At 54.4% G+C, this 27954-nt stretch overlaps 1 protein-coding gene across 1 annotated transcript in view; it reads left to right on the top strand.

Annotated features, from left to right (window-relative positions):
- The first annotated feature begins 15114 nt into the window (after positions 1-15114).
- Positions 15115-27954, top strand: part of KCNB1 (potassium voltage-gated channel subfamily B member 1) — a 94170-nt gene continuing 81330 nt past the window's right edge. The window contains 3 exon segments of the mRNA XM_040079953.1: positions 15115-15219; positions 16063-16519; positions 16521-16721. Of these exon segments, the coding sequence (XP_039935887.1) occupies positions 16154-16519; positions 16521-16721 (567 nt within the window). The 5' untranslated portion in view covers positions 15115-15219; positions 16063-16153.

The following is a 27954-nucleotide window of genomic DNA, read 5'->3' as shown; positions in this document are numbered from 1 at the left end:
CTTCGCAGGTGACTGAAGCCGGGGACGGCCGGGCCCGGCAGCCAGCGCTGGGCACAGCGGGGTGACAAGGACGCCGCGCTGGACAGAGCTCGTTCCCGTCGGGGTTCGGAGCCCGTGTCGGGCGGTAAATGACCACGGTCGGGCGTTATGGCGACACGACGGGCAGCGCCCGTCCGGCACCGGGCACGGGGAGCGCTCGGGGCTGTGCCTGGGGACAGCGGGGCAGCCGCTGCAGCGGAGCTCGGCCCGGGCTGGGGGAGCCCTGCCCGCTCCGTCCCTGCGCAGGAGGCGCTCGGTGCCCGGGGCCAGCCCCGCTCTGCAGGAGGGGCTGCGCTGCCACCGGCGCGGCCACACCCGGGGAGCACCGGGGACCCTGGGCCGAGGCAGACGGAGCTCAGCCCCGAACCGGCCGGGGGCTGGAGGAGGGCAGCCCCGGGCCCCTCACAGCCGCAGCCCCCGCGTCTCAGCATCTCCCTCGTGTCAGCAGCCCCGTTTTATCTCAACAGGCAGCAGGCGGGCTGGGGGTTCGGTGCCACCCGAACCGGGCACTCAGCACTTCTGGGCTGGAGCCGGGCTCGCCGGGCTGGAGCCGGGCTGGGCTGGGCTGGGCTGGGCTGGGCCGGGCTGGAGCCGGGCGGAGCGCGCTCCCACAGCGATCTCTGGCGGCGCCACGAGTGTCTGTCCCCGTGTCCCCGTGTCCCCGTGTCCCCACCGACACACGGCACCGCCGGCCCTCTCCTGCAGAACACGGAATTTCTCCTTGCGTGCGGAACGACGGGATCCAGTTCTTGCCGGACGGGAGAAACCCCGGTTTTTTCAGATACAGAGTGCCAGGGAAAGCCAGGTCCCCAGGCGCCCAGGGCGCGGCACAGCCGCGGGGGGAGCAGCCGGTGGCTTTCCCTTCTCGGCGGTGATGAAGCCTGGCCTTGAAGGGGCTCCCGGACACCCTTGCCACACGCTGTCTCCCTGGGTGAGCTGTCCCTGCTCTTGCAGCTGTCACTTTCTACCAAGAAGAAGCCATTGCAACCGGTTTTCAGCTGTTTAATTCACCTGCCCAGTAAGGATCCCCCTTCTCTCTGCCCCTTCACAGAGCAGGTCTGGATCTGCCAGGGTTTTCTTGCCCCCTGACTAAAACCAGTCAAAGTTCTGAGTTGAAGAGAGCTCAGATCTTTTCTGAAACTCAAAAATTGTGTTTGTGCTTTTTTACCCTACGGTTTAGTACTTTTCCCTATTATTATTTATCAACACAACATTTTTCTTCTTTTAAAAAATGTCATCTCTTTGTTTTAAAGGGAAAAAAAAAAGGTGGGTTTTTAAAAGGTTTTGGGGTTTTTTTCAAGTCTGAATATTTCTGAGTTCCCTCTATTTTCCTTCCCTGCCTGTTTTGGCCCCCAAGCCAGGTGTTGGACTGCACAGAAGGAGGTTGGGATGCAAGCTGGGACAGTCTGGGAAAGCATTTGGAAGAGGAGACAGGTGTTTCTGCACATCCCACGACTCTATCTTTAGAGGTTTCTTCCCCAGTGGGAAGTTTGCTGGGAACAATGTGTCTCTTTGAAAATCAAGGTGTCTTGAGGGCTTAACTCCCTCATCCCTGCTCCCAAACCTGTGCTGATCCCCGGGAATCATCTCCTGTCCCACCAGGTGCCGTTTAGGACGCAGTGAATTTTTAATCTTGATCCTGCGGTCCTTTCAAGTTCTCTCTCCTCTTGAGACACCGCATCCTTCCGTATCCATGAGCATTGCAAAGTCTGCCTGTGGTTTATGGTGTTGGATTCCCGCTGCCCTCGTGGACCTGCCATGTGTGAGCTGGATGATGTGAATGAGCTCTTTGAGTTTTTCATGTTCTTATTTGGTAAACTCGGGTTCATGCTCTGGGAAACTCATCCCAGTGCTCCACACAGTCTGTGGGTATAAATCTGCTCTGAACTCACACTTATTGCCAGCGTTTTTCAAACCAGATACACAACAAGAAGGGTTTTAGTTAATATAAACCAGAGTCAATTTATGGTGACAAAGTATTGCAAGGCGTGAGAGGGAAGAGAAGCTGCTGAAATGTTTGGCTAACGTGGAGTGAAGAGGAGGAATGTTTCTCTTTGTTCAGTGGCATCCCCAAGGCCTGCTGGGGCCGGGAGCGGAGGCTGCTCATCCCCAGCTGCCGCTGCCGGCTCCTGGCGGCGCTTTGGGCGGAGGATGGAGACTGGCCCTGCCCAGCAGCCCTCGGCAGTGAGTGTTGGCTACGGCTTCTCAAACTTAGCTGCTGTTCTCTTGCTGGGCTTGGGGGGTTTTGTTTTCTTTTTCTTTAAGATGCCTTGAGGATGGATGTTTCTCTTGAGGTGTCCCTAAAACTGCAGAGCCCCCAGTGAGGCTGCAGCAGCTCCTCCCAGCCCGTCCCAGGGCCAAGGCTGAGGCTTGTGCAGGCTGTGAGCACTCGCTGAGCCCCTTCTCCGCCGGCCCGAGGACGATGGGTTCTCCTGCTGGGGCTTGAGGGAGTTGATGTGGAGATGGAGTTGGTGGAAGTGATCCCCGCGGACCCCAGGCTCTGAAGGGAACTCGGCTCTCAGAGATCACGGGGTTTGGGATTAGCATGGTCTAACACACACACAGATATTTCAAACGTTCTCTGCTGTTTTAGAAAAGCGGAGCAGTGCGTGGGTTAACAGGGAAGCCTCCCCTATTCCAGGTGGGAACTGGCCTTTCCCTCCGCTCCTTTCCTGCCCCGGGCTGGCTCCCTTAGAGCCGAGTGCGGCAATAGATGGCACTGCTGGGACGGGCTGGAGCAGCTGCGCCCCGCCGGGCTGCGGGTCCCGGCTGTGGATCCATCATTCGGGAAAACCCGCTGCAAAGAGGCTGCAGCAAGGCTTTTTGTCAGCACCTGAATTTTGTCTTCTGTTTCCCTGCCGGGGAGAGGGAAGCATCTCTGGAACGTTCCATCTGAAAAGCCAGAGCAGCAAAGCAGCTGGGAGATAGATGCCCGCGGTGTCTGCTGCTCAGGGCTGAGGTTCCCAGTGCGCTGTCCTTGCCTGGACCGGGTCCAGACCCCACAAACCAGCTGGGACCCTCCACTGAGCCAGAGAGCCGGGAAAGGGGGGAGAGGGTGGCTGCCTGCAGTGTTACTAGCCAGAAAGCAATGAACCCTTTGAAATCATCTGCACTCCGGCTGTCCACCCCCACAAGAGCCCTAATTGCTGGGGAGAGCCTGCTTTGAGTGCCGGGGCAGGCTGATTCTGCATCGCACTGCATCTCCAGCACTTCTCTTCTCAGCCCGGCCTCAGCAAATGCATCTTCCCAGAGGACTTTGTGCTGCACGGGGGATGAAAACACGCTCTCATCACAAGGCTGATGTGATCTTCCTCGCTTGTTGGCAGCCCTGGGCTTTGCTGGGTGTGATCTAGAGAGAGATGAGAGCTGCTTTATTCCTTCTGATGCATGACCGAGTCAGCTTGTTTCCAACATGAATGATTAAAGGCCCACGTGCATTTGTAATGACCATATTCTAATTAAAAAGTAAGCCCCTCTTTGAAAATTTAGGCAGCTACTGTGGCATCATGCGAACCGAAAGAGAATGAATTATTTATATAAAATGCTCTGGTCTTTAAATTACTTGGGTTTAATGTACTGCAAAGGCACTTGTATCAATAACAGGGCTATTTTGCTTCCACTTAATCATCACAATTTTATTTATTTATTTATTACCAAGAACAAAAATACCCAAGCTGGTCCATCTGATACTTTGCTGCGCCGCTGACAGTCTGCTTTTCCTCCCCGTCGTACAGTGCAGGAGCTGTGGGTTTGCTGTTCAGAGGCCGCTTCACAGCCCCCTGAAGGACTTGGTGCCGTGTGTGAACCAGGATGGGGCATTTGCCACCGCGGCGGCGTTGTCACTCACCCCTGAGCTGCTTTACGGGGGCTCTGCCCCTCCAGCCACTCACCTCTGAACAACCCCGAGTCCTTTCGGGTGTTTATTTTTAGGGTAATGTAGGCCCTGCCTTTTTCTGGCTTCTCCTATTTCTCCTAAAGTTTCCTCCAGCCATGGCAGCAGTTCAAGGTGAATTAGAAGAAGCGACTGAAGCAGAGGACATGCAGCAAAGCTGATGTGTGGGCGTAGCTGGATGATGCAGTGGCTCTGGGCTGGTGCTCCCCTCTGCCTGTTTTGGTTACCAGTAACTCTTCATTTCCTCTTTTCTTCTATTTTCAATTTAGTTAGTTAGTTAGTTAATATTTGCCACCCGAATCAGTTGGGATTCACGCTGCCCTGCTGCTCTGCAGCCGCCCCATTGGGACGGACGTGTTGGTGTTGCTGCGCTGTTAATTCCAGAACAGGCAAGACTGCTTAGCAGGAGCAGCTTTGGAAGCTAGGAACTGATGGGCTGCTGGAAGCGTTGTTGCATTACAGCCATTTCTAAGGGGTGGGGTGTCAATAGAGTAATGACAGGATTTGCTGGTGAAAGGAGAACCACTGACAAGTGGAGCAGAGCTCCCCTGAGTGCTGCTGCTGGACACTGAGCTCCCAGGCTGCTGTGGCCATGGCTGAGAGCTGCTGAGTGTGTGACAGGAGGCGGGCACAGGGGACACGGAAAGCCTCAGGTACCTCCTGAAACACCAGCCCTAATGCTGGTCACCACAACCAGGATGACTCCAGCTGCTCCAGATGGCTCCTGGGGGTGTGAGTGCAATGCACACGTGAGGCTCTCACAGAACAATCCCAGCGTGGCAGGGAGGGAGATGGAGATGTACCCTAATCCATCCTCCCGTACCAAGCCAGGATCAATACGTCTAGACCATCCTGACAGGTGCTGAAGGATCTTTTTCTTGAAAGCCTTAATGATGTCTCCACTCCCTATTCTCCTTGGGCAAACTACCCCAGGACTTTACACTCTTTTCCCCAGCAGTCATCCTAATTCTCCCATCCTACTGCATTCTGTCCAATTCCCAGCAGACGAGGAACACAAACCATTGCTGTCTTCTACAGAAGCTTTTCATGAATGGAAAGCTGTTACCCCATCTCCGCTCTGCCTTCCATTTCCACAAGTTTTCCCATTTTCCTCCACCTCTCCTCAGAGGCTGTTTTCTACATCTCTGGCCACTCCTTTTCCTCTGGGCCCTCGCCAGTTGGGGCCTGACTCTCTTGATGAGCAGTGCCCAAACTTGGATGCAGGACTGGAGCCGAGGCTGTGGTAGCAGGGCATGTGTCTCACACACAGCTTTTCTGTTTATGAATTCCAGCATGATAGCTGCAAAAAAAAAGCAAACAATGTCCTGGTAGCCCTTGAGATTTGGACATGGTGGAGACAAGGACCATATAAGTACATAGATGGATGCGTGGATGAAATGCAGACTTTCCCCAGTCAGACAAAAGAAACCGAGCTCGGGGAAGCGGCAGCGCGGTGGCTGCTGGCGCTTGTGAGCCCCGGGTCTGTCCTGCCGGGCTGCAGGAGGAGGGACATTCGCACCCCTCGGGACACTCCCCAGGACACACCGGCCGCCCCGCGCTTGCCCCCGGGGGACACAGCAGCTGGCTTTGCCGTGCTGGGGGCTCCCAGCCCCTGTGGGCCCCACGAGCTGAGAGGCTCTGAACCTCTCTGCTGCTGGGGTTGGTTTTGGTGCCTGTATCCTTTGTGAGTTATTAAAGCCGCTCTCATTTGCTCTCCACTCCTGAAGGAAAAGCTCTCTGCGAGAAGATGAGTTGCACATTTTCCCCCTCCCCTTCAGCCCCAGCCTTAGGCAGGAGGCTGCTGCGTGATGCAAAGTTGGGCTCTGCAGAGGATGGCAGGGAGGCGTCGGAGGAGCCCGCGGTGGTGGCTGGAATTCCTGTTGCCATAACAACCCAGAGCAGCCCTTAAATATAGAACGGGTTTTACCCCATCGCCCCGCTCTGTCCTCCGTTCCGAAACACGGAGCGAGCGGGCTCTGCTCCCTCCTTGCTGTGGAACCCCAAAGGTCAGGGATGGGGGCACCTCCACAGCAACCTGAGGAGTGTGGGGTCAGGAGACCCACTGGCCGTGATTTCGGGGTTCTGTTCCGTTCACAGCCTCCATGTGTGGGGCTCAGTTCTGGTTTGGCCCAGTGAAAATCCTCGGGGAGGCTGGGCTGGAAGAAGACATCCCTGGAGGAGTGGAAAACATTTAACTGCTGCAGCAGCTGTGGCTGTGGGGTGGGAGGGTCCCGAATGCAGCCAGGCACAGTGCAGCTCTCCTGGCAGGGGTGATCCCAAATCCAGCCCAGGAATGGTCCCAAATCCATCCGGGCACAGTGCAGCTCTCCTGGCAGGGGTGATCCCAAATCCAGCCCAGGTCCCTTGGCCTGGCAGAAAGGTCACCACGTGGCAAATTTACCGTGTGCCTTTGGTATCTCCAGTGTATGATCACACTGCAAAACCATCTGTCACATTTATGGTTATTGCACAGAAAATTGTGTAGATGGTTTTAGAAGCTTTAGTTTATCTATTTAATTAAAATTTGGGGTTTATTCCATGGATCAGGAAGAGCCCTAAACTGCAGGAATTATTTATTGGTGCAATATAGTGAGAGACCTCCCAGAATCCTGGCTCTCCTGCGCTGGTTTCATTATGGCAGTGTATCTGAAGTAATTTCATTCCCTTAGTTTGTGAGAAGGATACTTGGATTGCAGAACAAAACTGCTGATTGGTATGAAATGCTAAAATTAAGGTTTTCTCATAAAATCCTAATTCCTCTCCCTTGTTAATCTACAGAGAAGTGCAACCTGCAAATGTCAGATGAATCCCTTATTCTTTACCATCTCCAATAACATCTTATCCCTCTTAATATTGTGTAATTTTCTCCTGGTTGAGTCATTGAAAGTAGCTAACTTTCCTGAAATGGCTTTTCATTCCTTCCAGAAACCAACAAATGGTGGAAAATTCCAACCTGAGCATTTTTAACTTTGGCAAAGTTACAAGTAACTGAATCCAGAAGGACTTGGGCAGGTCAGGAGGCACCTCCGGGATGCAGCAATAGGAGGCAGCTCTTCCACACTGACTCCTTTATCCCTTCACACGCATTTTCCTTCTGTCAGCCTCTTCTGAGCTAGACTTGAATGACATTAGGTCATAAATCTTGGGGTTTAACAAGGAAAGAGACCGCTTTGGGATATCACGGCCCCAAAAAGGACATCAGGGTTCAATATCAATTGAACATGGAGAAAGCAGCGAGGACTCGCTTTCCATCACCTGCCTGTCATCTTCCACTTGAGAACTGTTACTTTTGAACCCAGCCTGTGAATTGACCAGAGCTTTGGGATGATGAATCGGTAGGAAAAGTTGCACTGCTCCCCGCCTTTGTTGACATCGTTGTGTACCTGTGGGGCTGCAGCTTTGGGGCTGGGGCTGTGTCTGAGGGAGCCTGGGGGGCTGTGTGTGCTCTGCAGTCACTCCCAGCAGCTGCGCCACAGAGCTCGTCCTGCAGATGTGTTCCAAGGGAAAACCACGGCCAGAATCTAAAGGTTACGACTTGCAATTGACTTTGCACGCTGATCGGTTCCGGTGCCTCGGGGGCACTGAAGGGATGGGGCTTGCTCGGGTGTGAGTGGGTGTTCTCAGGTGCCCTCCCGCAGGGCTCTGGATGGAAGGTCGGTCTCCTCTCAGGCTGCAGCTTTCCATCTGCTCAGTGCTGATCCTGATTCCTTCAGGATCCCGGAGCACTGAATTCAAACCTGGGAACTGTGAGCCGGCTAAAGGGTTTGTTCGGATCTACAAAGTCACCCCCCTAAAATGTACTTTAGTCCGTGTTAGGGCTGGAGCATCGCATTTCCCCTGATTAAGCAAATGATTGGGAGGTTTGGTTTCAAATTGCACTGCAGACTTGTAAAGCAAACCACCGAAGTTCCCGGGTGGTTCCCCAGACAATGCTGCTTGTTTGTGCTTCTTCCTATCCTAATTAAAGTTTTTCCACAGGGAAACTCTAGTTCTAGTCAAATTTTTTTGCAAAATTGAACTGTTCTCTTTTGGTTTGCTAAACTCAAATCCACAAAGACAAATGCTTTAGGAACAGATACTCTGAGATCCATTGTTCACAAGGTTGAGTGACTTTTTACAGCGCATCTTCACTGAATTCCCTTGTCTGCAGGAGTTCTGGGGGCTATTAGCTGCTTTAAATGGAAAAGCAGCTGCCGGGACCATGGGCATTCGCTCCCGGAGGTGGCACATTCCCTGAGGCCACAGCCCCTGAGACTCACTCAGCCCACATCAGCCTCCACACTGCTGCCATCCATCTCCCTTCCTCCTCTCCTTCGGAGGCGGGAAGGGTTTGTGCAGCCACGTGTAACACCCCAAGAGTCAATTCACGTTTTATCAGGACTTTTACTGCAGAGCGTTGAAAAACGCCCCTGCAGGACCAATAGCTTCAGGCCAGGAAGAAATTGCAGCTGCTTTATGGAGCCTGAGATCTCGGGGAATGGAGCTGGTGCTGTCCTGGCTGCTCAGAGGAGCCGGATCGCCGCGTGGCTGCTCTGCCCCCGGCGCAGCCCTTCCCCAGCCCGGGGTTGGCTCCGGGCGGGGCAGGCAGGGCTGCGCCTGCCGCTGCGGTGCCGAGCAGAGGGGTTTCATTGACCTCCTCTGTTGAGTCTGATGGAGAAGCACGCTCACTCTTTATGTGCAAGGGAAAAAGAGGCTGAAGAGCAGCCACGAGGAGGATGGAGGGCCGAGAGTGCTGGGATGGGCTCGGCTCTTCACCCCTGCGGGTTTTTGTGCGAGGCCGTGGCTGACCTTTGTGAACACGGCAGAAAAGAGAGACGGGGTGAGGGACTGAGGAAAAGCAGAGAGAACACCTCCACACGTGCTCCCCACAGGTGGGTGAGGGTGGGCAGAGACCCCCCTTGCAGCAGGTGAGCTCTGGGCAGAGGCAGCACAAGCAGGGGGTCAGAGGGAGCTGACAGCCCCAGCCCCGCTGCCAGCGCACGGACGCGGCTGCCCCGGGCTGTGGCAGCGCTCTGAGCACCGCTCAGCCCAGGCATTCCGGAATCCACCCCTCCGCAGATTTCACACCCCCAGGGCCGGGGGCTGCGATAAAAAAGATTAAAATCTGCTGGTTTTCTGACCTTTTCCAGCTGCTGTTTGAAAAACAAAGTGGACACTGAGGGATACCCTGGAAGATGCAGCACACAGAGCAGCCTTTAGGAGGGGTCTCAGGCTGCGGATCCCAAGGGGAAAGAAAAATGCCACTGTCACCCTAAAGAGGGGCCAGAAAAGTATCCAAAACACGCGATCTTCACGTGGCTCCGTTCTCCAGTCAGCCTCGGGCAACCCCTCGCTCCGCTGTGGTGGTTCCCAGCCGCGCCCTGCTGCTGCCCACGGGCGCTGTGCAGGCGCCGGTGTGACCCCAGCCCCGCGCCCCTCCGGGCTGCGGCTCCGCCCGCACCGAGGATGCAGAGCTGCGTTCTCAGCCCGTGGTTGGAGGTTCTCTTTTTGCCTCTCTGCATCCCCTTTGTCCTTTCCGGTTTGCCGGGGCTGGAGCCTGCTCCCCTGCAGAGCTACAGCGAAAAGGGCATCTCGTTAAAATTCACGCAGGGTAGTGCTGTCCCATGTGAAGAAGTTTAATCCGAGATAGCCTTCAAGAAAGGCTTATTGCAGCCTTCTGCATCACCCACCAGCACTTTGGGAAAAACAGGGAGAGAGAACAGAGTGCCAGATAAGCCGCTTTAAAATGATCTTCATAATCCTCCAAATTAAAATGTAGTTTATTAAAGGCGAGTTACAGATTCAAAACAACCCCAAAAAGGCTGGAAGTGGCCCTTCCCAGAGATAATTTCTGCTGTTCCTGAGCTGTGGCCGGATGTCACCGAGATCAAAGCTGCTCCCTGCAAGGAGCCAGCCCCACTGGTGGCACGAGATTCCCAGCCTTTCCCCGTGCCTCGTCTCCAGGGAAGCTGGGATTCCTCGGCCCTGGAAGGAATATTGAGTAGTTGTTGAAATTCAGTTTGACTCCCTCCTCGCCGTGTCTCTTCACAGCCGTTGGAATGAGGCTTCCCGACCCCAAAGCAACTTTGGCTGTTGGAACGGCACAAAGGAGAGGAGGAAAAGAGTGTTTATTCGAGGCTTGGGGCAATTCAGATCAGGGGGTGGCCAAGAAGGGCTGCTCTTGTGAAACTTTTTGCAAGGCCTGCCTGTTTTCTACCATTGTCTCATAAGAGGTGAGCCATATAAAGCTCAGCCTGTTGGATACACCCATCAGCTTGATTCTCACCTCGGTGCCACTGATGGCAGCGGCCTCTGCCAGAGGTAACAGGGTCAAGGCAAACAGCCTGGGTGGGAATCTGGACATCTCCTCAGATTTAAAGTACATTTAGCTGCTCTTTCATCCCCATCCCACGGTGCCCATCCGTGTGCTCTGGTACTTTCTTCCCAGGAACCAAGTGAGATCGCTCTCTGACTGCACATCCACTTTTAGGATCCCCGTAAGCAAGAGCAGAGCAATTCTTGTTCTCATTATCCTCAGGAATTTCTCTGTGCTCCAGGACATTCAATTGATGGCATTTTTCCAGTGTTAGACCACGAAGCAGATTTTGTCTGTGGCTGAGCTCAGGGTTTGCTTTGCCTCCGAGGCTGGGCCCTCAGCCTGTGCTTGTTAAAGGGGAGCAGGGCAGAAGAGAGGCCAGGGCGGGAGCCAGGGGGCTGTGGGGCAGGGGGCAGTCCCAGCAGGAACACATTCAGGTCACAGCTACCTCACTGCCACCTCCCCACCTCGGGGAGCTCTGTTCCCAAGCTCTGGTGGAAGCTCTTTAGGGAGGGGACCTGATCTCTCTTGCCCTGCTGTGAATTCCTGGGATTGCCTCTCTGTCCCCAAAGGCTGCCCCGCTCCCCTGCTGTCACCTGGGGATGACGTGCCACGGCCTCGAAGGGCTGGAAGGACTGCAGGGCCATCCCAGCAGCCAGGAAGGGACCGGATGGATGAGGCCACGTGTCCACGGCTGCAAAGACTGCCCGACCCCTCCAGCGGCGCTGCCCTCCCTCCTGAGTGATGATTAATGCAAGCCTCAGCCTTTCAGGGGCTAATAAATCCACAGTTGTTCAATAACATGGCAAGCCCAATTGCTTCCCGGGGCTCGCTGCTTACAGCTAAATGTTGGATAACAGATTACAGGCACTGCTTCTGCCTCTGCCCAAACAGTGAAAGCCAGGAGGAGGAAACATCCCCCAGCCCCTCCAGGGTGCAGGGGCCGGGGGAGCCCTGCTGCCCTTGGTCCCTCCAGGGAAGGACGGGGATCTGGAGCCCCAGACATTTGGGGTGTTGTCTCCTACAGTGTTGATACGTAGGAGAAAATGTCTCAGATCCTTTTGCAAGTTCCCAGGCAGATGGGTGACAGGGACAAATCGACCCACTGGGGGCTTTTCATTCCTCAACCAGCAGAAAGGTCTGTGCACTTCTCCTTCCTGAAGCAATTGGGTTTGGTCTCAAAGCCGATGTGAACAAGACAGACACAGCCAGGAGGTGGGGTTTTACACTCCTGAGGGAACAGGCTGGTGCTTCCTCAGCTTCCAGTGCCCCCCAGAGTCATCCTCATCCAGAGAAGAGGAAAGGTGGGTCTGATGGAGCCATCCTTAGCAAGAGGAGCCAGGGCTGCTGTGGTCAGTGAGCACAGACAGACTGAGCAGATGCACGGGAGGAACTGCACATCCTGAGAAAGGCAGAGAGCTGGAGCCACGGGTGACGGCTCCGAGTGTGCTTTGTGGGAACCCCAACCAGGAGCGTCTCCGGTAACCGGATGCACTGGCGTGTCTCCTCCCCAGGGCCACAGGAGCCCCAGGAGCCCCCAGCAGAGCCGCGCCAGGTGAGCAGCGAGGGAAGCCAGCCTGGAGCGAGGGGCTTTGGGGCACTCCTGGGACTTCAAAATGCATCCAAAAAGTTTAGACAAGCTGAAAATTTCAACTCTCTATCTTTCTTTAAGGTTCACTTTTGGATTGTATTTTGCTGTCTGCTTCCAGGGTTTCCGCCTGCTATTCCAGCACGTCCATGCTCCTGGGCTCTCAGTAGCACAAGCACTATCCACCTCAGTTATTTTCGCAAGTTCAACACTTGTTACGCATCTCTGCCAAGGAACCTGATAATTTGGTTTTTTCACATTTAAGGGAAAGAATTTTGGTCTGTAAAAGAAAATCCCCATTGTACCTAAAGAGTTTCCAGTCTGGAAACAAAATCCCTGAAAACTGAGGGAAGCCTTAAAGGGACATAATAGGAAACACTCTGCAACAGAGGCAGTTTATTGTGCGTGATTTCCTTTCCCCCTCCCAAGCACAAGCACAAGGCCCTTGGGCTGTAAGAACAACATGCGTCATTGTTACATCTTAGAGCTCATGTCAGAATGTGAAACCCAGCCCCGAGGAACCAGCCAAAGCCCGGGGCCACCAGAGCCGCTGCTCCCCTCTCTGTGGGAACCCCTGTCCCAGTGCCACCGCTGCGACGGGGCTGAGCACTGCTTTGCAGACGGGCCAGGAGCCTTCCTTTCTCTTTGCTTTCCTGTGAGCAGTAAAATGATGCAAACCAGGCTCCCCTCTTGCCTCACAGCATGGGCAGGAAGGTGCCAGACTCTCATAGGCACAGGTGCTTGGGAAGTTGTGGTTCCTTCCCTCACGCAGGCAGAGGAGTCACTGCAGACCAGCAGAGGGATATTCCTTCCCATGTGTAGGCTCAGCCTATTTCCCTCCCACGCTGAAGATCAACAAACACTTCCTTACAGACCTGTTCCTCCTGGCAGTGAAACCCAGGCGTGTCTGTGCCTCTGAATGCAAGTGCAGGAGAACACCTCTGCTGTGCTCTGCATATTTCCTCTGACAGACTTGGGGTTTAAGGCGTTCCCTCGTCAATAACTGCTGCAATACCTGGAGAGGAACGGGGTTTGCACAAACTGCATACAAACATTTGGCTGGCTCCATAGGCTGGGGAAATAACAAACCATAAATTAAATTTGCAGAGCTCAGAGCACAAAAATATCAATTGAAATGTGTATCCAAACCAAGAGTGGGTGAAATAACCTTGGAGAAGAGCGAGCAGGATGCACATTTCTGCATCTTCAGCCCTGCACTGCCCCTTGCTGACAAACTCTTCGTGTGGGACAAGAAATGCTGCAGGGAACAGATGTCCTGTGGGTGGAAACATCCTCTCCTCTCCCCAGCCTCGTGGATCACCCCGGGCAGAGCCAGCTGGAGGGGGCTGCCCTGGGCAGGGCTCCCTCTCCAGCTTCCTCGGTACCATTTTCAGCACTGGCCAGAGGAGCTGTGTGGAAGAGGGAGCTCCCAGCTCTGGAGGAGCCTGTGCTGCCCCTCCGCCCCTCCTCGTGCCCCCTCCAGGGCTGCTTCCCCAGCCCTTGGCAGAACAGGTGAATGGCAGGGGCAGGGGAGCTGGAATGAGGCAGGGAGACACAAACACCCTGACAAAGCCAGGGCGCCTCTCCCCCAGAGGTTTCACTGGTGAATCCCTGCATGAGGCTACTTGTCATTTCCCCTCCCGGCAGCACGAGGGGAGATAACGTGCCCGGGAGGGCGGTGCTGACAAATCCTTGCTCTGCCGCGGCACCTGCCAGCTGGAAGTTTCAAAGCGTTTTGTAATCATTAACAGACTGAGCTTCCTAGCCCTGGTCAGGGGTTTTAAAGTAGGGTCTGGAGGTGAAACAATGACAAAGGCAGGAGAGCTGAAGTGCTCTGAGCATTGCCCTGATGCCTGTCCTGTGTTGGAAGTATTCACGGGGTAGGAGTTACTTCACTGGAGGGGCACTGGGCTGGGACTAAGCTGTCAACAGGTTTTATTCCCAAGTCTTCCTTCCACCCCTTTCTGGGTGATCTCGCTTTTCTATATCTTAATTTCCTCATCTCTAAAAGGAAGGTAGAGACCAACTTCTTGTAAGAAATTCCTAAATATACAGCCAATATACAGTTGTGTGGAGTACTGGACAAAAGCACTGCTTGGAATTTCAGAGGGCAGCCCCTCAGGAAGGTGCAGGCATTCAAACACCGAATATAATAGTCTAGCTCTGACATTAGAACACTGCGCATCAGGAGCCGGGCATGGGCGAGAGAAGCATAGAAAATGGGGGAAGGCAGCGCTGGGGGTCGTTTTTCCTGGTTAATCACACAAACTCAGACACCAGGCTCCAATTTCAGGAACTGTCACTGGAGTCCAGGAGCTGCGAGCAATCAAGGCAAGAGAAGGGCACAGCTGTGTACCCCTGGTACACCAGTCCAAACAGGTGAACTGCGTTAAACGGTATTAATTGGTACTAAAACGGAGCTCCGGGCTGCTGGTGAGGGCCATATCCCCTGACGGGAGTGAAGGAAAGACACAAGAGGGACAGCCTGGCACAGGAGTACTTCGATTGCTGTGCTCTTGCCTGGAAAATCGTCGTTTTCTCTATTTCTGCTGTGTTTTCAGGTTAGTAAATGCTGCTTTACGTTATATTCATAGTCCCAACCGGCAGCAGAGATCCACCATTCCTCCTATCCGTTTCTGCAAATATCTGCAACCATCCTTGTGGGCTCGATCCCTCGACGAGGGGCAGCCGGGGCGGGGGCGAGGGCCCGGTTCGCCCTCACACCGGGGCGATGAGCAACCTCCCCGAGCTCCGGTGCTCGCGGCTCTGCGGGACCGGCCCGGGAGGAGCGGGAGCCCTGCGGGGCTGCCCGGGGCTCTCCGCTCCGGGCTCTGCCGTGGCACACGCGGCCGCCGCTGCTCGCAGGGCTGCTGTTGGCAGGGCTGCCGGCCCCGGGAGCCGCGGCGGGGAGGGTCGGGCGGAGCGGGCCGGCGCTGCAATGCTGAGCTCCGGCTCACGGTGGAGCTGCCCGGCCCCCGCCCCGACCCCTCCGCCCCGCGCCGGGACAGCCGCGCACGGCCCCGCCGGAGCCGCGGGCTGCACTTGTTGATCCCCGAGCCGAGGCGGCGGCAGGAGGAGCCGGGGCTCGCCTTTGCGTCTGCCCGGGGAGAGGGCCGGGGGGCGGCGCAGACGCGGCTCCGGCGCCGGCCGCGGGTACGAGCGAGGAGCCGCGGCCGAAGGAAGGCCTCGGAAAGCTTCCTGCCGAAGGATCCGATTTACCTCGTTTCCCTTCCCCTCCCCCTGGGCTCCGCGGACGGCCGGGAGCGCCGCCGCCATCCCTCCGCCTTGAGGCTGCCCGCGGGGGGATGCGAGCGGGGCCGCCCCCGCCGCCCGCCCCGCCGCAGGATGTAGCCGCCCTCGGCCCCGCACACCCCGCACCGCCTCGCCGGGAGCCCGCAGGAGGAGGTGGGTGAGGGCCGGGCTCGGCCCGGGCGGCGGGAGCCTCTCCCCGTGTGCGGCGGCGGCGGGGCTCCGGTTTCGGGGCTGGGGGAGCCGGGTCTGCGGGGACGGGGCCGAGCCCCGAGCTGTGCCGGGGAGCCGCTCCCGTCCGCGCCGGGGCTTCTCTTCGTGCCATCTTGTGTAAGCAACAGTGCTCGGGGCCGTCAGGAGCGCTCTCCTCCCTGAGGCGGGCTCGGCGCTTTTGCTTATTCCCCTTTTCGTTGCTTTCCCGGTTTTGCAGGGGCCGGCGCGGGGGGTTTGGGGGGCGTCCCTGGGCAGCCCGGAGAGGCAGAGCGCGTCGTTAGAGCGGCTGCAAATCCTCCCTTTTCCCTGCCCCAGCTCTTTCCCCGGGAAATCTCTAAGGCTGGAGTCACCAAAAGCCTCCGCATCTCCCCACGGCCCGCGGGGCCGGGCAGGGCTGGCGGCACCCCCGGGAGCCGCTCGGGCCGCTCGTGGGGACGCGCGGGGTTCGGCGATGGGAGCCCGGCGCATCCCCCGAGGGGCTCTCGGGGCGCATCGCGAAACGCTGCTCGGGGCAGCGCCGCGCCCGAGCCGGCACCCGGAGAGGCTCTGGGGCCGTGCCCGACCTCCGCAGCCCCGGGCCGGGGGGAGCCCCGGCCGCCGCCCGGGGGAGCTCGGCGGCAGCGGCCGGCCGCACGTGGAGCGGGCCGGGCTCGGGGCCGGGCTCGGGGCCGGGCTCGGGGCCGGGCTCGGGGCCGGGCTCGGTTCAGCACCGGCGGGCGGACAGCGCCGCCGCCCCCCCGCAGATTAGCGGGGCGGGCGGGGACCCACGCGCGGCCTCTCTTGCAGCTCCGGGGCATGGAGGGGAAGGAGAGGTGAGCAGAGCCGGCCCCGCGCCCTGCCCCGCGCCTCGCAGCGTCCGGCCCGAGCGGGACCAGCGATGCCTCTGGGGATGAATAAGCATGGATCTCGCTCTACTACCTCTCTGCCTCCGGACCCCACCGAGATCGTCAGGAGCAAGGCCTGCTCCCGAAGGGTCAAGCTCAACGTGGGGGGGCTGGCCCACGAGGTTCTCTGGCGGACCTTGGACAGGTTGCCGCGGACCAGGCTGGGTAAGCTCAGAGACTGCAACACGCACGACTCCCTCATGGAGATCTGCGACGACTACAACCTGGAGGAGAACGAGTACTTCTTCGACAGGCATCCCGGGGCGTTCACCTCTATCTTGAACTTCTATCGAACCGGCAAGCTGCACATGATGGAGGAGATGTGCGCCTTGTCCTTCAGCCAGGAGCTGGACTACTGGGGGGGTGGACGAGATCTACCTGGAGTCCTGCTGCCAGGCCCGCTACCACCAGAAGAAAGAGCAGATGAATGAGGAGCTGAAGAGAGAGGCAGAGACCCTGAGGGAAAGGGAAGGGGAGGAATTCGATAACACTTGCTGTGCTGAGAAGAGGAAAAAGCTCTGGGACCTCCTGGAGAAGCCCAACTCCTCCGTAGCGGCCAAGGTAAGCCTCCATCGTCGGCCGGCTGGTGACTGGGGTGCTCACCCGGGGGAGGGTCCTGCTGCCCTTGCTTTAGTGCCTGGGCACTTGCGGCTGGATGGGTGCTGCGAGGGAAGGAGGGGAAGGCCTCTCACCAGCAAAAGAATTTCAATGTTTTTTGGGTGTTTTTCGGTAGTTTGGAAGGGGTCTGGTTTGAGCGTCCCCGGGGCAGCCTGGGCTGCTCGGTGTGGGAGAAGCTCCTGTGGGCAGTGGCTCGGTGTGCAGACTGCTGTGGCTGGGCGTTTCAGGCTTGTTACCCACTGGCCTGTGTTGGAGCAGTTTGTAATAGAGATTTCTCTGGGCCTAAATCATGTGTGTTTTCTGCTGCTTTAACCAAATTGGCTTCCAAGAAGCCACTTCTACTTGAACTCTTAGACCCAGGTGCAGCGAGGAAATAACGCCTTCCATTCCAGGGCTCAATTTAATTTTTTTTTTTGTAGTGAAACGTATCTCCTACATATTTGTATCACGCACTCTTAGGCTGCGTATCCGCTAAAGCTGGTGTTTGAATTTCATCCTTTCCCTGATTCCAACCTTTTCCAAGTCTTCCCTGTGCCAGTGATGCAGCTCTGTCAATAGCTGAAGTGCTGCTTACTCTGAAGTTGGTTCCAGTGGACAGATCTACTTGAAGGCATTTTGAAGATAAGATCCATTTTGGGAGAAGCCAATGTCAGAGTTGGCTCTGATAATTTAGCTGCCTCATGTTAGTCACATTTTCTTCAGTGAGGAAAATCTCTGCGAGCACAGTGATTCAGTAACCATGGGGACAAAAGTGAAGGGGGAGAGGTTGAAAACTGTGGGATGAATAACTGAAAAGCATGAGAGACTGAGCAGTAGGGACCAAAACTTGAATTTTCTCTATACCCACGTCCTCACTGCAGGGCAGGGAAGTCGCCAGCAGCCCTGGCTACCCCTGTAATGCTCCTCTCCCTGTACAAACATCTGCAAACACAGAGCTTGGCTCCGTCCCTTAGGAAGTCTGGCTTGGATGGGCTATTGTGAAAATCAGCTTCTTTACCTCTTTTTCTCTCTTCTCAAAATGCTGCACGTCGTGAACCAAGAGCATGTGTGAAACTTTGGGGAAGGGATTTTACGAGGTGTGGACTGGCTGAGCCCAGCACCGGGAGGGGAGGCATGGTCTGCCTGCCGAACCCATTATCACTTTTTTAATGTCAAACAGAGCCCCAGAGTGTCTCTATCTCTCCAGTGGCACAGATGACACCGTGATGAAGACATTAATAATTTATAAGGCTCCTTTGGCACAGTCCTGGAATCCTGAAACACAGGCCCCAGGCTTTGCTGTCTGTGGCACTGGCTCAAAATCCATTAGAAACTGTTGATGTTCATGATTTATTGTATATGAGCAAGGGTCGTTCTTGCCAAATAAGTGTCTTTTGTGATTTATAAATGAAATACTCTAGCTTCATTTTCTGAGAAAATTCTCGGAGTAAGTGCACCCGGCATTGCAGGCTCTGGATTAATTGAGAGGGAATGGTAATGCATCATTACCCTTAGCATTTAAAGCTGCCATTCTGTGCCTTCATTACTGCAATGAAAGCGATGCTGTGTGTTCTCAGATCTCAAATATTCCAGCAGTTCCCAAACACAGATTCCCACTCATTTCATGCGTTAGCAGGGCACGCAGGCCTGATGAACAATTAGCTTAGCAGGCAGGGACAGCAGCGCTGCTAAGCCCGTTCTTGATCCGATTTGCTCCCTGCTGCTGGATTGCCGTTCCCTCGTGCCACAGTATCCCTCTGCTTTGATCACCTTCCCGAGAACTCGGTAGGGAAGGTGATATTGAATATCGAATAGGTTGGACTCGCTCTTCAGCTTCGGAAGGAAGGGCATGGGGAGAGGGACTTGGCAGCCTGAGCCGCTGTCTGACCTCTCCAGCTGTGCCCAGGCTCCCTTTCAGGCTGTGTGTGCTGAATCTGAGCCCCTGGCCGCAGCTCCTGGCCAGCTTTCCCCAGCTGCCTGCTCAGTGCAGCACTTCTGAGCGGCCTCCCGGAGCTCCTGTCACCTCTCCTAAAGCCAGACTCCCTCTGCTTTGCCAGGTCTGGGAGCTCAAACTGTTCCTGTGGAAAGGGAACGGAGTAAACTCTTGCGAGGTTCAACGTCACGCAGGGTCCTGAAACTGCTGCTGGGGAAACCTGAACCGCTCTTGCTCATTTATTCTCTTCAGATTTGTGCGGCTCAGTGCAAAGGGTTTCCCATGCAACAGACACAAGATACCTTCATGTTCCCTTTCAGGGGTCCAGCGAATGGCCACAGGGGCAGGTTCTGCCCCAGGCCAGCCCGGCGTCTTTGGCTGCCAGCACTGGCTGCATTTTAACATTTTCTGTGCAGCACCTCACCTGACCCCTCCAGGGGCACCAGCTCAATCCAGGGTTATACTGGCACCAGTTAAACAGACAGAGCTGGTTTTCATTTGTTTGGTTTTCAGGGATTTGGGTTTGCCTCTTTTTAATTCTTAGATGGTTTTTGTTGGCTTTGTTTTTTATGGATTTTATTTCTATTATTGATTTGAATGGGACAATATGCGCCGTACCCCAGGGTGTAAAACAGCATTCAAATAAGAGAAGAGGAATCCCCCAGACCTTAGTTTTTATTGCTTTCTTATCCATTGGAGCTTTACCCGTACCTTCTGATACTCCTTTCAACCAACCACCTCATGGCAAGCAGGGTTTTATTGATGTGTGAGGCTTCGCCCTGCGTGTGACTGGAGAGAACACTCCTGAATTTTCCAGTTCCCAGCCCTTGAGAGGCCCCAGGTTTGCAGAGGAGGCTCTGGGGCCGCAGCCCCGCTGTCGCCCCGCAGCAGCAGAGGGACAGGGCAGCCCCGTCCCTCTGTCCCTGTGGGGCTGTCAGTGCCTCAGCCCCGCTCCAGCCCGGCCCAGGGGCACCCAGTGCCCAAACTGGTCTCGGTTCAGCCCCAGTGCCCTGGGCTGGGGTGCTCCGTGCTGCCCTGCACCCGCCTGCCCAGAGGGAAACCCCGTGGGCAAAATGCGGCACTCGAGGGGCTTGCCCTCTGTCAAATGAAAAAAAAAATATCAGGCAGTTATTAAATAAAACTCTGCGTTCACTTCCCTCTAACCTTAGAATATGTATAAAGGATCTGGTTCTCCCATTTCCTGTGGTTATTTGCCTGCATATCCCTGAGAAACGTTCACTGCAGGCTTTGTGCATGCCTTCTCCTCTTCCTGCAATCACTGCTTTTGCGTGTTCATGCTTATTTTTATCATTCCCTCAGTCTATCTTAATATTTTGGTGGCTGATTCTTGGTTTTGTTTTTTAAATAGTATTCTTCACGTACTTTGCTGTACTCACAACATCCATTTTTAACCGCAGAGAACTCTGGTGCTCACTTCTGTCATGGTTTACTCTAGAAGCTGACGAGGTGCAGATACTTTTGGAGTAGCTCTTTCACTTTGTTGCATGGCAGTTTTCCCTTTGCCAGGAAAGAAGAGCTGCTCTCCAGAAGCCAAGCAGAGCTGCTGCTTTTCCTCGGGGCGTGGTGTCCGTGCCAGGGCAGGAGTGGTTAGCACCGCTCCAGCATTCTGGTTTGGGTTTTTAATCCTAATTGCTCCTTCCTTTGCCAAGGCTAAGCTTGGGCAGTTGGTTCCCGTCCCCCCCAGCCCAGCCGCCAGGCCTGGCTTGCCAAAGTCCCCTCTGGAGCTGCTGCTTCCACCAACCAAGGCTAGTTAGGATCCGTGGGTCTCCCGCCTGCCTGGCCCCTGGGAGAACCAGCCTAGCTGTAATTCCAAACAGACCTCATGTGATATCCTGAAAAATAAAAGACTGCGGTAGTTCAAGCTCTCCAGTATAAGCAAATAACAAATTAGACCAACTCAATGTCTTAGATTAATGTCTGTGGTTCTGGGTATTCTCTGCTCACCTGGACCTTTCCAGCAACTCTGCCACATCACTGCCCTTTTCTCTTCTTAGGAGGAAAGTATTTCTTTTCCTCCTTTAGTCCTTACAAATGATTTCCCCGATCAATATTTGAGCAATTAGTGTTGCATGGGGTGTGGGGGGGGAAGTCTGCTCGTCTTACAGACTCCTCTGCATGTGCTGGTTTCATCTATTTTTCTCTTGCTGTCCTGAAGGCTGAGAAAAACACGATGACATCACCCACTTTGCAAAAAAGCTTCTCTGCATCTCTGCATGTCAAGTAGGATGTGCACTTCCTTTCCTCCTCGCTGCCTCCACTTCCCACTTGTCCCTGTCCTGTTGGGAGCTCAGCTGCAGCCATCCCTCCCTTCTGACAGGCTATTCCTCATCTCTCCCCCTGCTCCCGCTATGCCTTTGCCAGTGCAATAATATCACATTTATCCTTGAAAACATGCAACTCCAGTTCGGTAATCTCATTATGCATGCCTCTACATTCCTTGAACAGCTTTTCTCTGCTGCCCACTGCTCTCTGCTGCTAATCTCCGGGTGCATTGCTCAGGCACTGGGGAGGATGCTCTGTAAGCTCTTTTCTTATTATTGTTGATAGTAGTGACAAAATAAGAATGATAAAAGCCTCTTGGAGATGCGTTTGCTACATCTAGAGCGTTCTTCCCCCACATGGGCTTTCTATTCCTGGCCCTCCCTTATGGTGTGCAGTTTTCATTCATCTCTAAACCTGCCTGAATTTAGCATTGGCAGAGGAAACCCCTCTCCCGAATCGCAGGGGTCACATCTCAGCCGTGTCCTGTCTGTCTCCGGGGGTCCCATCAGGGCCAGGTGTTCACTTTGGCTATTAAAGGCAGGCTGCCCATATTTTGCCTCCTTCCGTAACATTTTTTTTTTTTAGTGTGATGCAGCTACTGCCTTGGCTTTTTTGCTATATATAGGAGACTTTTTCCCTTCATTCAAAATGAACCCATACCTTCAGGGATCCTCAAAAGCAGAGCCTCGTTCCAGAGCCTCTCCCCTGGGTTCGGGGATTTGCCACTTTGGTCTGTAGCTTATCGCTGGGCTTCCAGCACAGCCCTGTCCTGGGGACACACAAGTGATTTCTCTTCTGGATCAATCTCTTTTCATCCTGCAGCTGCTTTCTGGGTCTTGTCCTTCCAGTGGATTTCAATCTTTTGTCTGGGGAGCCCTAATTCCTGTGTTTAGTTCCCTGCAACGTCCTCTGTGCATGTCTCACCAGTGGACCTTCCCGCAGCGGCTTGCCATGCTGCCAGTTCCCAGAACTCCTCTCCACTGCAGCCTCCACAAACTCCCAGCTGGGGGAGAACACCCCCAGTCACACCCTGGTAAAACTGCCAGCTTGGCTGTTGTGTCCTGGGACTCTTTCCTGGCTCCAGAGAGACCTGCTGGGAGTCCCTGTGCCACGGCCTGTCCATGGCACTGCGCCCTGCACCCCTCCTGCTGCCAACAGCGAGCTCCTTCTGAGCTCTGCAGGTGGGACCCTCACCTCTCCCCAGAGCTGCTGTTTCAGCCCTGGATCCAGGCAGGCACTCCTCACTGAAGATGGTTTGGGCTCAGCCGTTTCTGATCCAAGCCTGCGGCTCTGCGGCCTCTAGAGAATTCTATAAAAAGAAAGTTAATTGTTGGGCCTTGGATTTCGTTTGCTGTGCTTGCCACGCAGTCCATGGAGTACCAGCATGCACCAACACCAGTGTGTTGGCCCACTCCTGGATTTTTCACTTCTCTGTAACTCCCTGCTAGGAGAGCCCGGAGTCAGTTTGTGGTGCTGCCTGAACATCCACGTCCATGAGAGCCTGCCTGCCTCTGGAGGGAAGGGACAAGCTTAATGCTTGGGCTGGATTCCTTGGAGGACGTGTGCTATAGAAGTATAGCCGATGCTATTTTTAAAGCACCAGCTTTCATTTGTACCTTTGGAAAAAATCTCTGAGAAATTAATTCTCTTCGCTGCTCAGTGTTCTCCCATCCTGCTCATCCTGAGCACAGACAGGGCTTGAGATCCCAACATCACCAGTCAAAGAGTAGAAGATCTTGCAACAATGGAAAATTCCTGTTTTGTTCAGCTGAAACTCAGAGGTTTAGTAATGAAGGGATTCAGAAGGAAAGTGCTGGGCCCAGCCCCCAGGGTCTGCTGGTGTGGTGCGACGTGCTCGGTGTGCAGGTGGAGCTTTGGAGGTACCTGTGAGAGGCACCTGCGCCCAGCCCAGCCCTGTGCTGACCACCACAGTGCCCAGAGCTGTCTCTGCAGAGCCTCTCCAGAGCTCTGTGGAAAAATCCATCCTTCCCTTAACTCCTCTCACACAGTGGATAAATATCCTCGCCGTCACATTCCTCCTTTCGCCCATTTCTCCAATCACAATTTCCTTCGGATTTCTCATGATGTGAATGCCCCATGGAGAGGAATAACCCAATGTTACTCTTACAACATGAGCGTTGCTATTTGTCATTGCTAATGGCAAAATATTTATGTCAAAGAAAGTTCACAGCTGATCACTTAGTTCTTACAATAAACACAGTCACTGTGATTTACTCTGTGGAGAGCTCTGGCAGCAGCAGCAGCACAATGGGGCCGCTGTGCTGCAGCAAGGCATCGACACGAGCCTTCTCGCAAGAAGCTCCACATCTGTGTTGTCACTTTAAGGCGACGAGGATCAGACGTGGTCAGAGGTGTGTGGTTTGGTTCCTAAATCCTCCAGAGGCTCATCCCCCTCCTGGGCCAGGTTGGGTTCCCAGGGGTTGCCCCAGGAGTGGGAGTGGGCTCCACGCTGCTGTGCCAGGGCCTGAGGAGCTGGTGACAGCACAGGGCTCCCTGCCCAAGCTGCTTTAGCCCTGGCACTCTCCATCCTCGGGCTGGTCTTGTTGTGGTTTCTGATGAGAAATTCACCCTCTGTTGTAGGGATAGCCTGGAAGAGGGCTGAGGTAAGCGCAGTGCCTCGGTGCCTGGCCGTGGCCCCTCCCCAGGCGCTGGATTCCCAAGCAGATTTATTTTCTAGGTCCCCAGTAACAGCAGCAGCCCCAGCCCTGCTCCTGCGGAGGGTCACGCTCCCATGGAATGTATTGGGAACAGATGAGCATTATAATGTCTGTGCTCATCAAGCAAAGCTCTCAAGGTGCTTTGGAAAGATGGATTAGTTAAGGCTGGGACAAACCTGTGATATGTGTATTATCCCCATCTTAAAGTGAGGAGGAGGTGACCATGGCCCAAGGTCAGTGAGGAAGGCTGGGCAGGGCTGGGGGGACCCCGGCTTCCCACTCTGCACATCACCAGGACATTTTCCTGGTGTAGATGAGCTTCCCGTGGCGCCTGGCACTGCCCACCATGAGATCTGACAGAGGGAAAGCGGCTGGCAGCCCTCAGACGGTTTATCCAAGGGCATGGAGAGAGAAAACAACCCACTCGTTGTCTAGGCACAGGTATTCCTGCTGAAACGAGCCCAGCCTGCACGGGAAAGTGCTGGAAATGTTTGTCAGGTTTGAGGGATGAGTGGTTACAGAAAACAGCAGGTTTTCCTCTGCTAGGTGGAAAAGCAGAAGGTCTGAACTGGGGTGTTTCCATGCAGCTCTGGCTCCAGGGGGAGGCTGCTGAAGTGTTTTGAGCAGCAAGGGAGTGCAGATGTCAGACTAACACAGAGACAAACCTGTGTTGGGAAATGATCAAACCATAATACAGATCTGCTACACCATATATTGATATGTATGAACGTACATTAAACCTGCCCATGCATATGGGGGTTCCTTTTTACCAAACCCAGCCTCTGTAAGGAAGGTATTCAATTTCAATTTAGAGCTATTAAGGCTTGGGTAGCTTGGGAGCTCCTTTCAGCCTGGCCCTGAAGATGGATTTGCATTTTTTGGTATGTTTCCTCCTTCTCTATTCACGAGTCTCTCCCAGTCCCACCGTGATTCCCGTGAGTTTGTGCTGAGGGTTGCAGTTATTCTGGTCCAGTGATGGGGACCATTGGCCCAAGGACTGAGGATGATTTGTGACCTCTCCTGAGCTGCTGGCACTGCAGTGAGGGAAGATGGCCTTAGCTCAGCACTCGGGCTCTTGGTTGTGTGCTTGGGCAAGAAAAATGAACAGCAAAGCCAAACCCAAGCACTTGCTGGTATTCAACCAATATCGATGACGTCCATCAGGTGTCTGTCTCACCTGATAAAAAACCTGCGTCCCTAACGAAAGCTGGTGAACAGTCAAAGCAAATTGAAGCAACAATTTATTTGAAAGTCCTTTTTTCCTGCTGTACATAATCAGTTGCTGTTATTATGAGTTGAACTTACTCAATACTGTTTGGACTAGGATTCGTGTGGAGTCTCTAGCCAAAAGCACAGATTAGTTTTGTTTTATTTTATTTAAGTCCATTTGCTCTTGCTCATTTTTGAACAAAATGGAGCTGTAAATCTCATTTGCAGTACATAAACAGCATAAACACCAGAAGTGCTCTCTCATTGGTACTGATAGGCAAAGCGCTTCTGAAGCGTGATTATGCTTACCAAATGCTCAGACTCAGGATTCCTTGTGGGTATCTCTTAAAAAACCCTAATTTTGCTAAAAGAATAAATCGAAGGTGTGAGCAAAGAGGTCTGTTGCAGCATCGCCGCTTGAAATCTTTTGTGAGGGCAGGAACTGCAGTAAGCACCTTCCCATGGCAGGGAATTTTCCATGTGCCAGCTGAGCTGTGCTTGGGGGGGTCGATGGTTACCCCACGGCAGCGTAAGCAGGGAATGGAAACGTGGCACCAGGCACCAGGAGCAGCGGTTTGGATCCCTGAGGAGCCTTTTGGGTCACTGTGGCTGCTCCTGTCCCGTCCTTCCCCGCAGTGGTTTGGTGTCTGTCCGTCCCTGGCTTCGTCTGTCCTGCTGTCTGAGCGCATCCCGTGTTTGTCCTCCCAGCTCATCCAGCAGAGCAGTGGGATCGTCCCGGTCTGTCTGGAGAGGGTGCAGAGGCTTCTCGGGGTCTGTGCTGGAGAAAGGGGCGCAGCTGCAGTTCACTCCTAATCTCTGGGCCCCCTTTTCCCTGGTGCAGCTGGATCCCAGCCGCAAGAGTTCAGGCAGCAGCTGGAATGCATGAGAGCTGACCCCATCTGTGAGCTGCCCAGGAATCCAGCTGGGACTGGGTTTCTTCATATTTCTGGGAATTGGGGTTGTGCCTGGCACGTTCACAGCTCTGAAAAACTTGGTTCACACAGATGGGATTCCTCTGTTTGTTTGAAATGTCCATCTCTTGTTCTGCACACTTCATTGCTTCTGTCAGCCATAGACCACACATTAAACCAAGCCTCTGCTCCTCGGAATTGGCGCATTTGACCACTTCCACTGCTAGCAATGTCTGCCACACCCCTGTACTGCTCCACGTCTGGCTGCTCTCGAAAACTGTGGGCTCCTCAAGTGTCTGGATTGACGAGGAGTGGGACTCGCTTCCTCAGGCAGTGTTTGCTGTCTGCCGTCCCGGTGGAACAAGGAGCTTTCACTCCTTGTTTACTTACTCGGGAATTTTTGGTAAATCTGTCCTTCATAGCATAAAAGCTGAATCTTTTTAGAAAATAAAAGGATAAAAAAAAAAAGAAAAGAAACCTTTTCTTCCCTCCTGTCAATGTGCCAGAAGTTTATTAATAATACATAATAATTATATGTTGCGTTCCTCAGCTGCTTTCATGTGAGGATCTAAAAGTGCTTCACAAACATTAATTAAGTAATCCTCACGCCTGCCTGCTGCAGTAACTATTGCTATCAATCTGCACTGAAATATGACAGTGCAGAAGACACCGTAAACAAGGAAATCTCCCAGATACAGACAAGAGCAAAGCTGGTATGGAAAGGCGAAGCAGGCTGGAGCAGATGCCATCATTCCGTGGCTGGACTTTTGGAATGCAGCCGTTTCCCTGCCAGTGCCTCGTTCCCTCTGGAGCTCAGGGGGGTTGCTGGACACAGCAGATAGGTTTTCTTGACCAATGCGGTATTTTCTCTGCTGGCAAGAGGAAAGTCGTGACTGGCGGCAGCCCCTGTGTCCTGGTTCTGAGCAGCAGAGCTGGTGGCAGCAGCTCTCTCTGGAGCAGCCTCAGCAGTGGGAGTTACTGGTCCTGGCTCCAGGGGAGCCCCCGTTTGTCACCCTGGGCAGGAGGGATCCTCAGGGGGCAGCCCAGCAAGCGCAGGCAGTGTCCCACAGAGGGTCTCTTTAACCCTCAGCTGACCACCCAGGGGACCTCCACCGGTTTCAGGGTGTCCCCAAATAATGTTGCTCCTTCTCTTCTGCTCGCAAGCCTCCAATCTCGCCCAGGTAGGTCTGGCTGATGTCAGCAGGTTTTGCAGGGCTCGGCTGAGAGGAGCCGTGCCCTGGGAAGGCGTTCCTGTCCCTGTGAGGCAGGTGGGCTCGCAGCAGTGGGCTGGGACTGCACTGGGAAGGACCTGCCAGGTTTTGGGGTGTCCTCAGAGGAGCGATGTCAGTGTGGGGAGGGCGTGCTGAACACCCTGTGGCACCACGAGAGCTCTCAGATACATCAACCTCTGATTTCTCTTCACGGAGGAGATGCCAAGTGGCATGACTGGCATTTACTTTTGGTTTATTTGGATGAATTTGGTAACTCCAGGTGTATGGGATCCTACTCACTGTTACTTTGATGCTTTACAGTAAATTTGGAGCAGATGAAGATGTAGATGAAGGAATTGCAATTAATTCCTGCTGGTCAGAGCCCTGCCTTGGCCAAAGCAGAGGTTATCAAAGCAGGACAGGGCAGGGTTTGAGCACCCCATGCATTCTTCACTCCACCCAAGGCACTGACAGCCCCAGCGCTCGTGGTGTGTGTCCTGACCGTTCCTGGCTGCAGGGTCCTGCCGGTGCTCAGCAGCACAGGGCCCTTCTGGGCTGTCCCAAGCAGGAGAGATTTCCCCCAAACACGAGACGCGCTGCCTCTTAGAGCACGTCAGGTATCAGTGCATTTTGCTGATTGACGTGTTTGTGCTCTCTCTGTCTGTGTTTACACACAGTGTTATTCTAGAGGTGTAACTTTAGACTTCCTACAATCCCAGGGAACGGTCTCATTTAACATCTGCAGCCCTGGCCAAAGCTGCAGCACACTCCTGCTCAAATATCAGATTTTCATCATGCTAGGCAAGTGCATCAGGTCTCCCCAGAGGGGCCTTTGGCCTCCCCTTCCTCTCTGCTGAGCCCTGGGCCAGGTGCAATTCCATTATTTCTGCATGTTCATTAAGCTAAAGAACGCATTTGCCAGAGTTTCTGCCTATGAATGAATGGCCGTGAACGAAGCCCACTTGACTTAAT

This window comes from Hirundo rustica, chromosome 16 (assembly GCF_015227805.2).
Source record: "Hirundo rustica isolate bHirRus1 chromosome 16, bHirRus1.pri.v3, whole genome shotgun sequence".
Lineage (NCBI taxonomy): Eukaryota > Metazoa > Chordata > Aves > Passeriformes > Hirundinidae > Hirundo > Hirundo rustica.
Note: the sequence above shows the minus strand (reverse complement) of the source record. Positions and strands in the feature narration are given on the sequence as shown.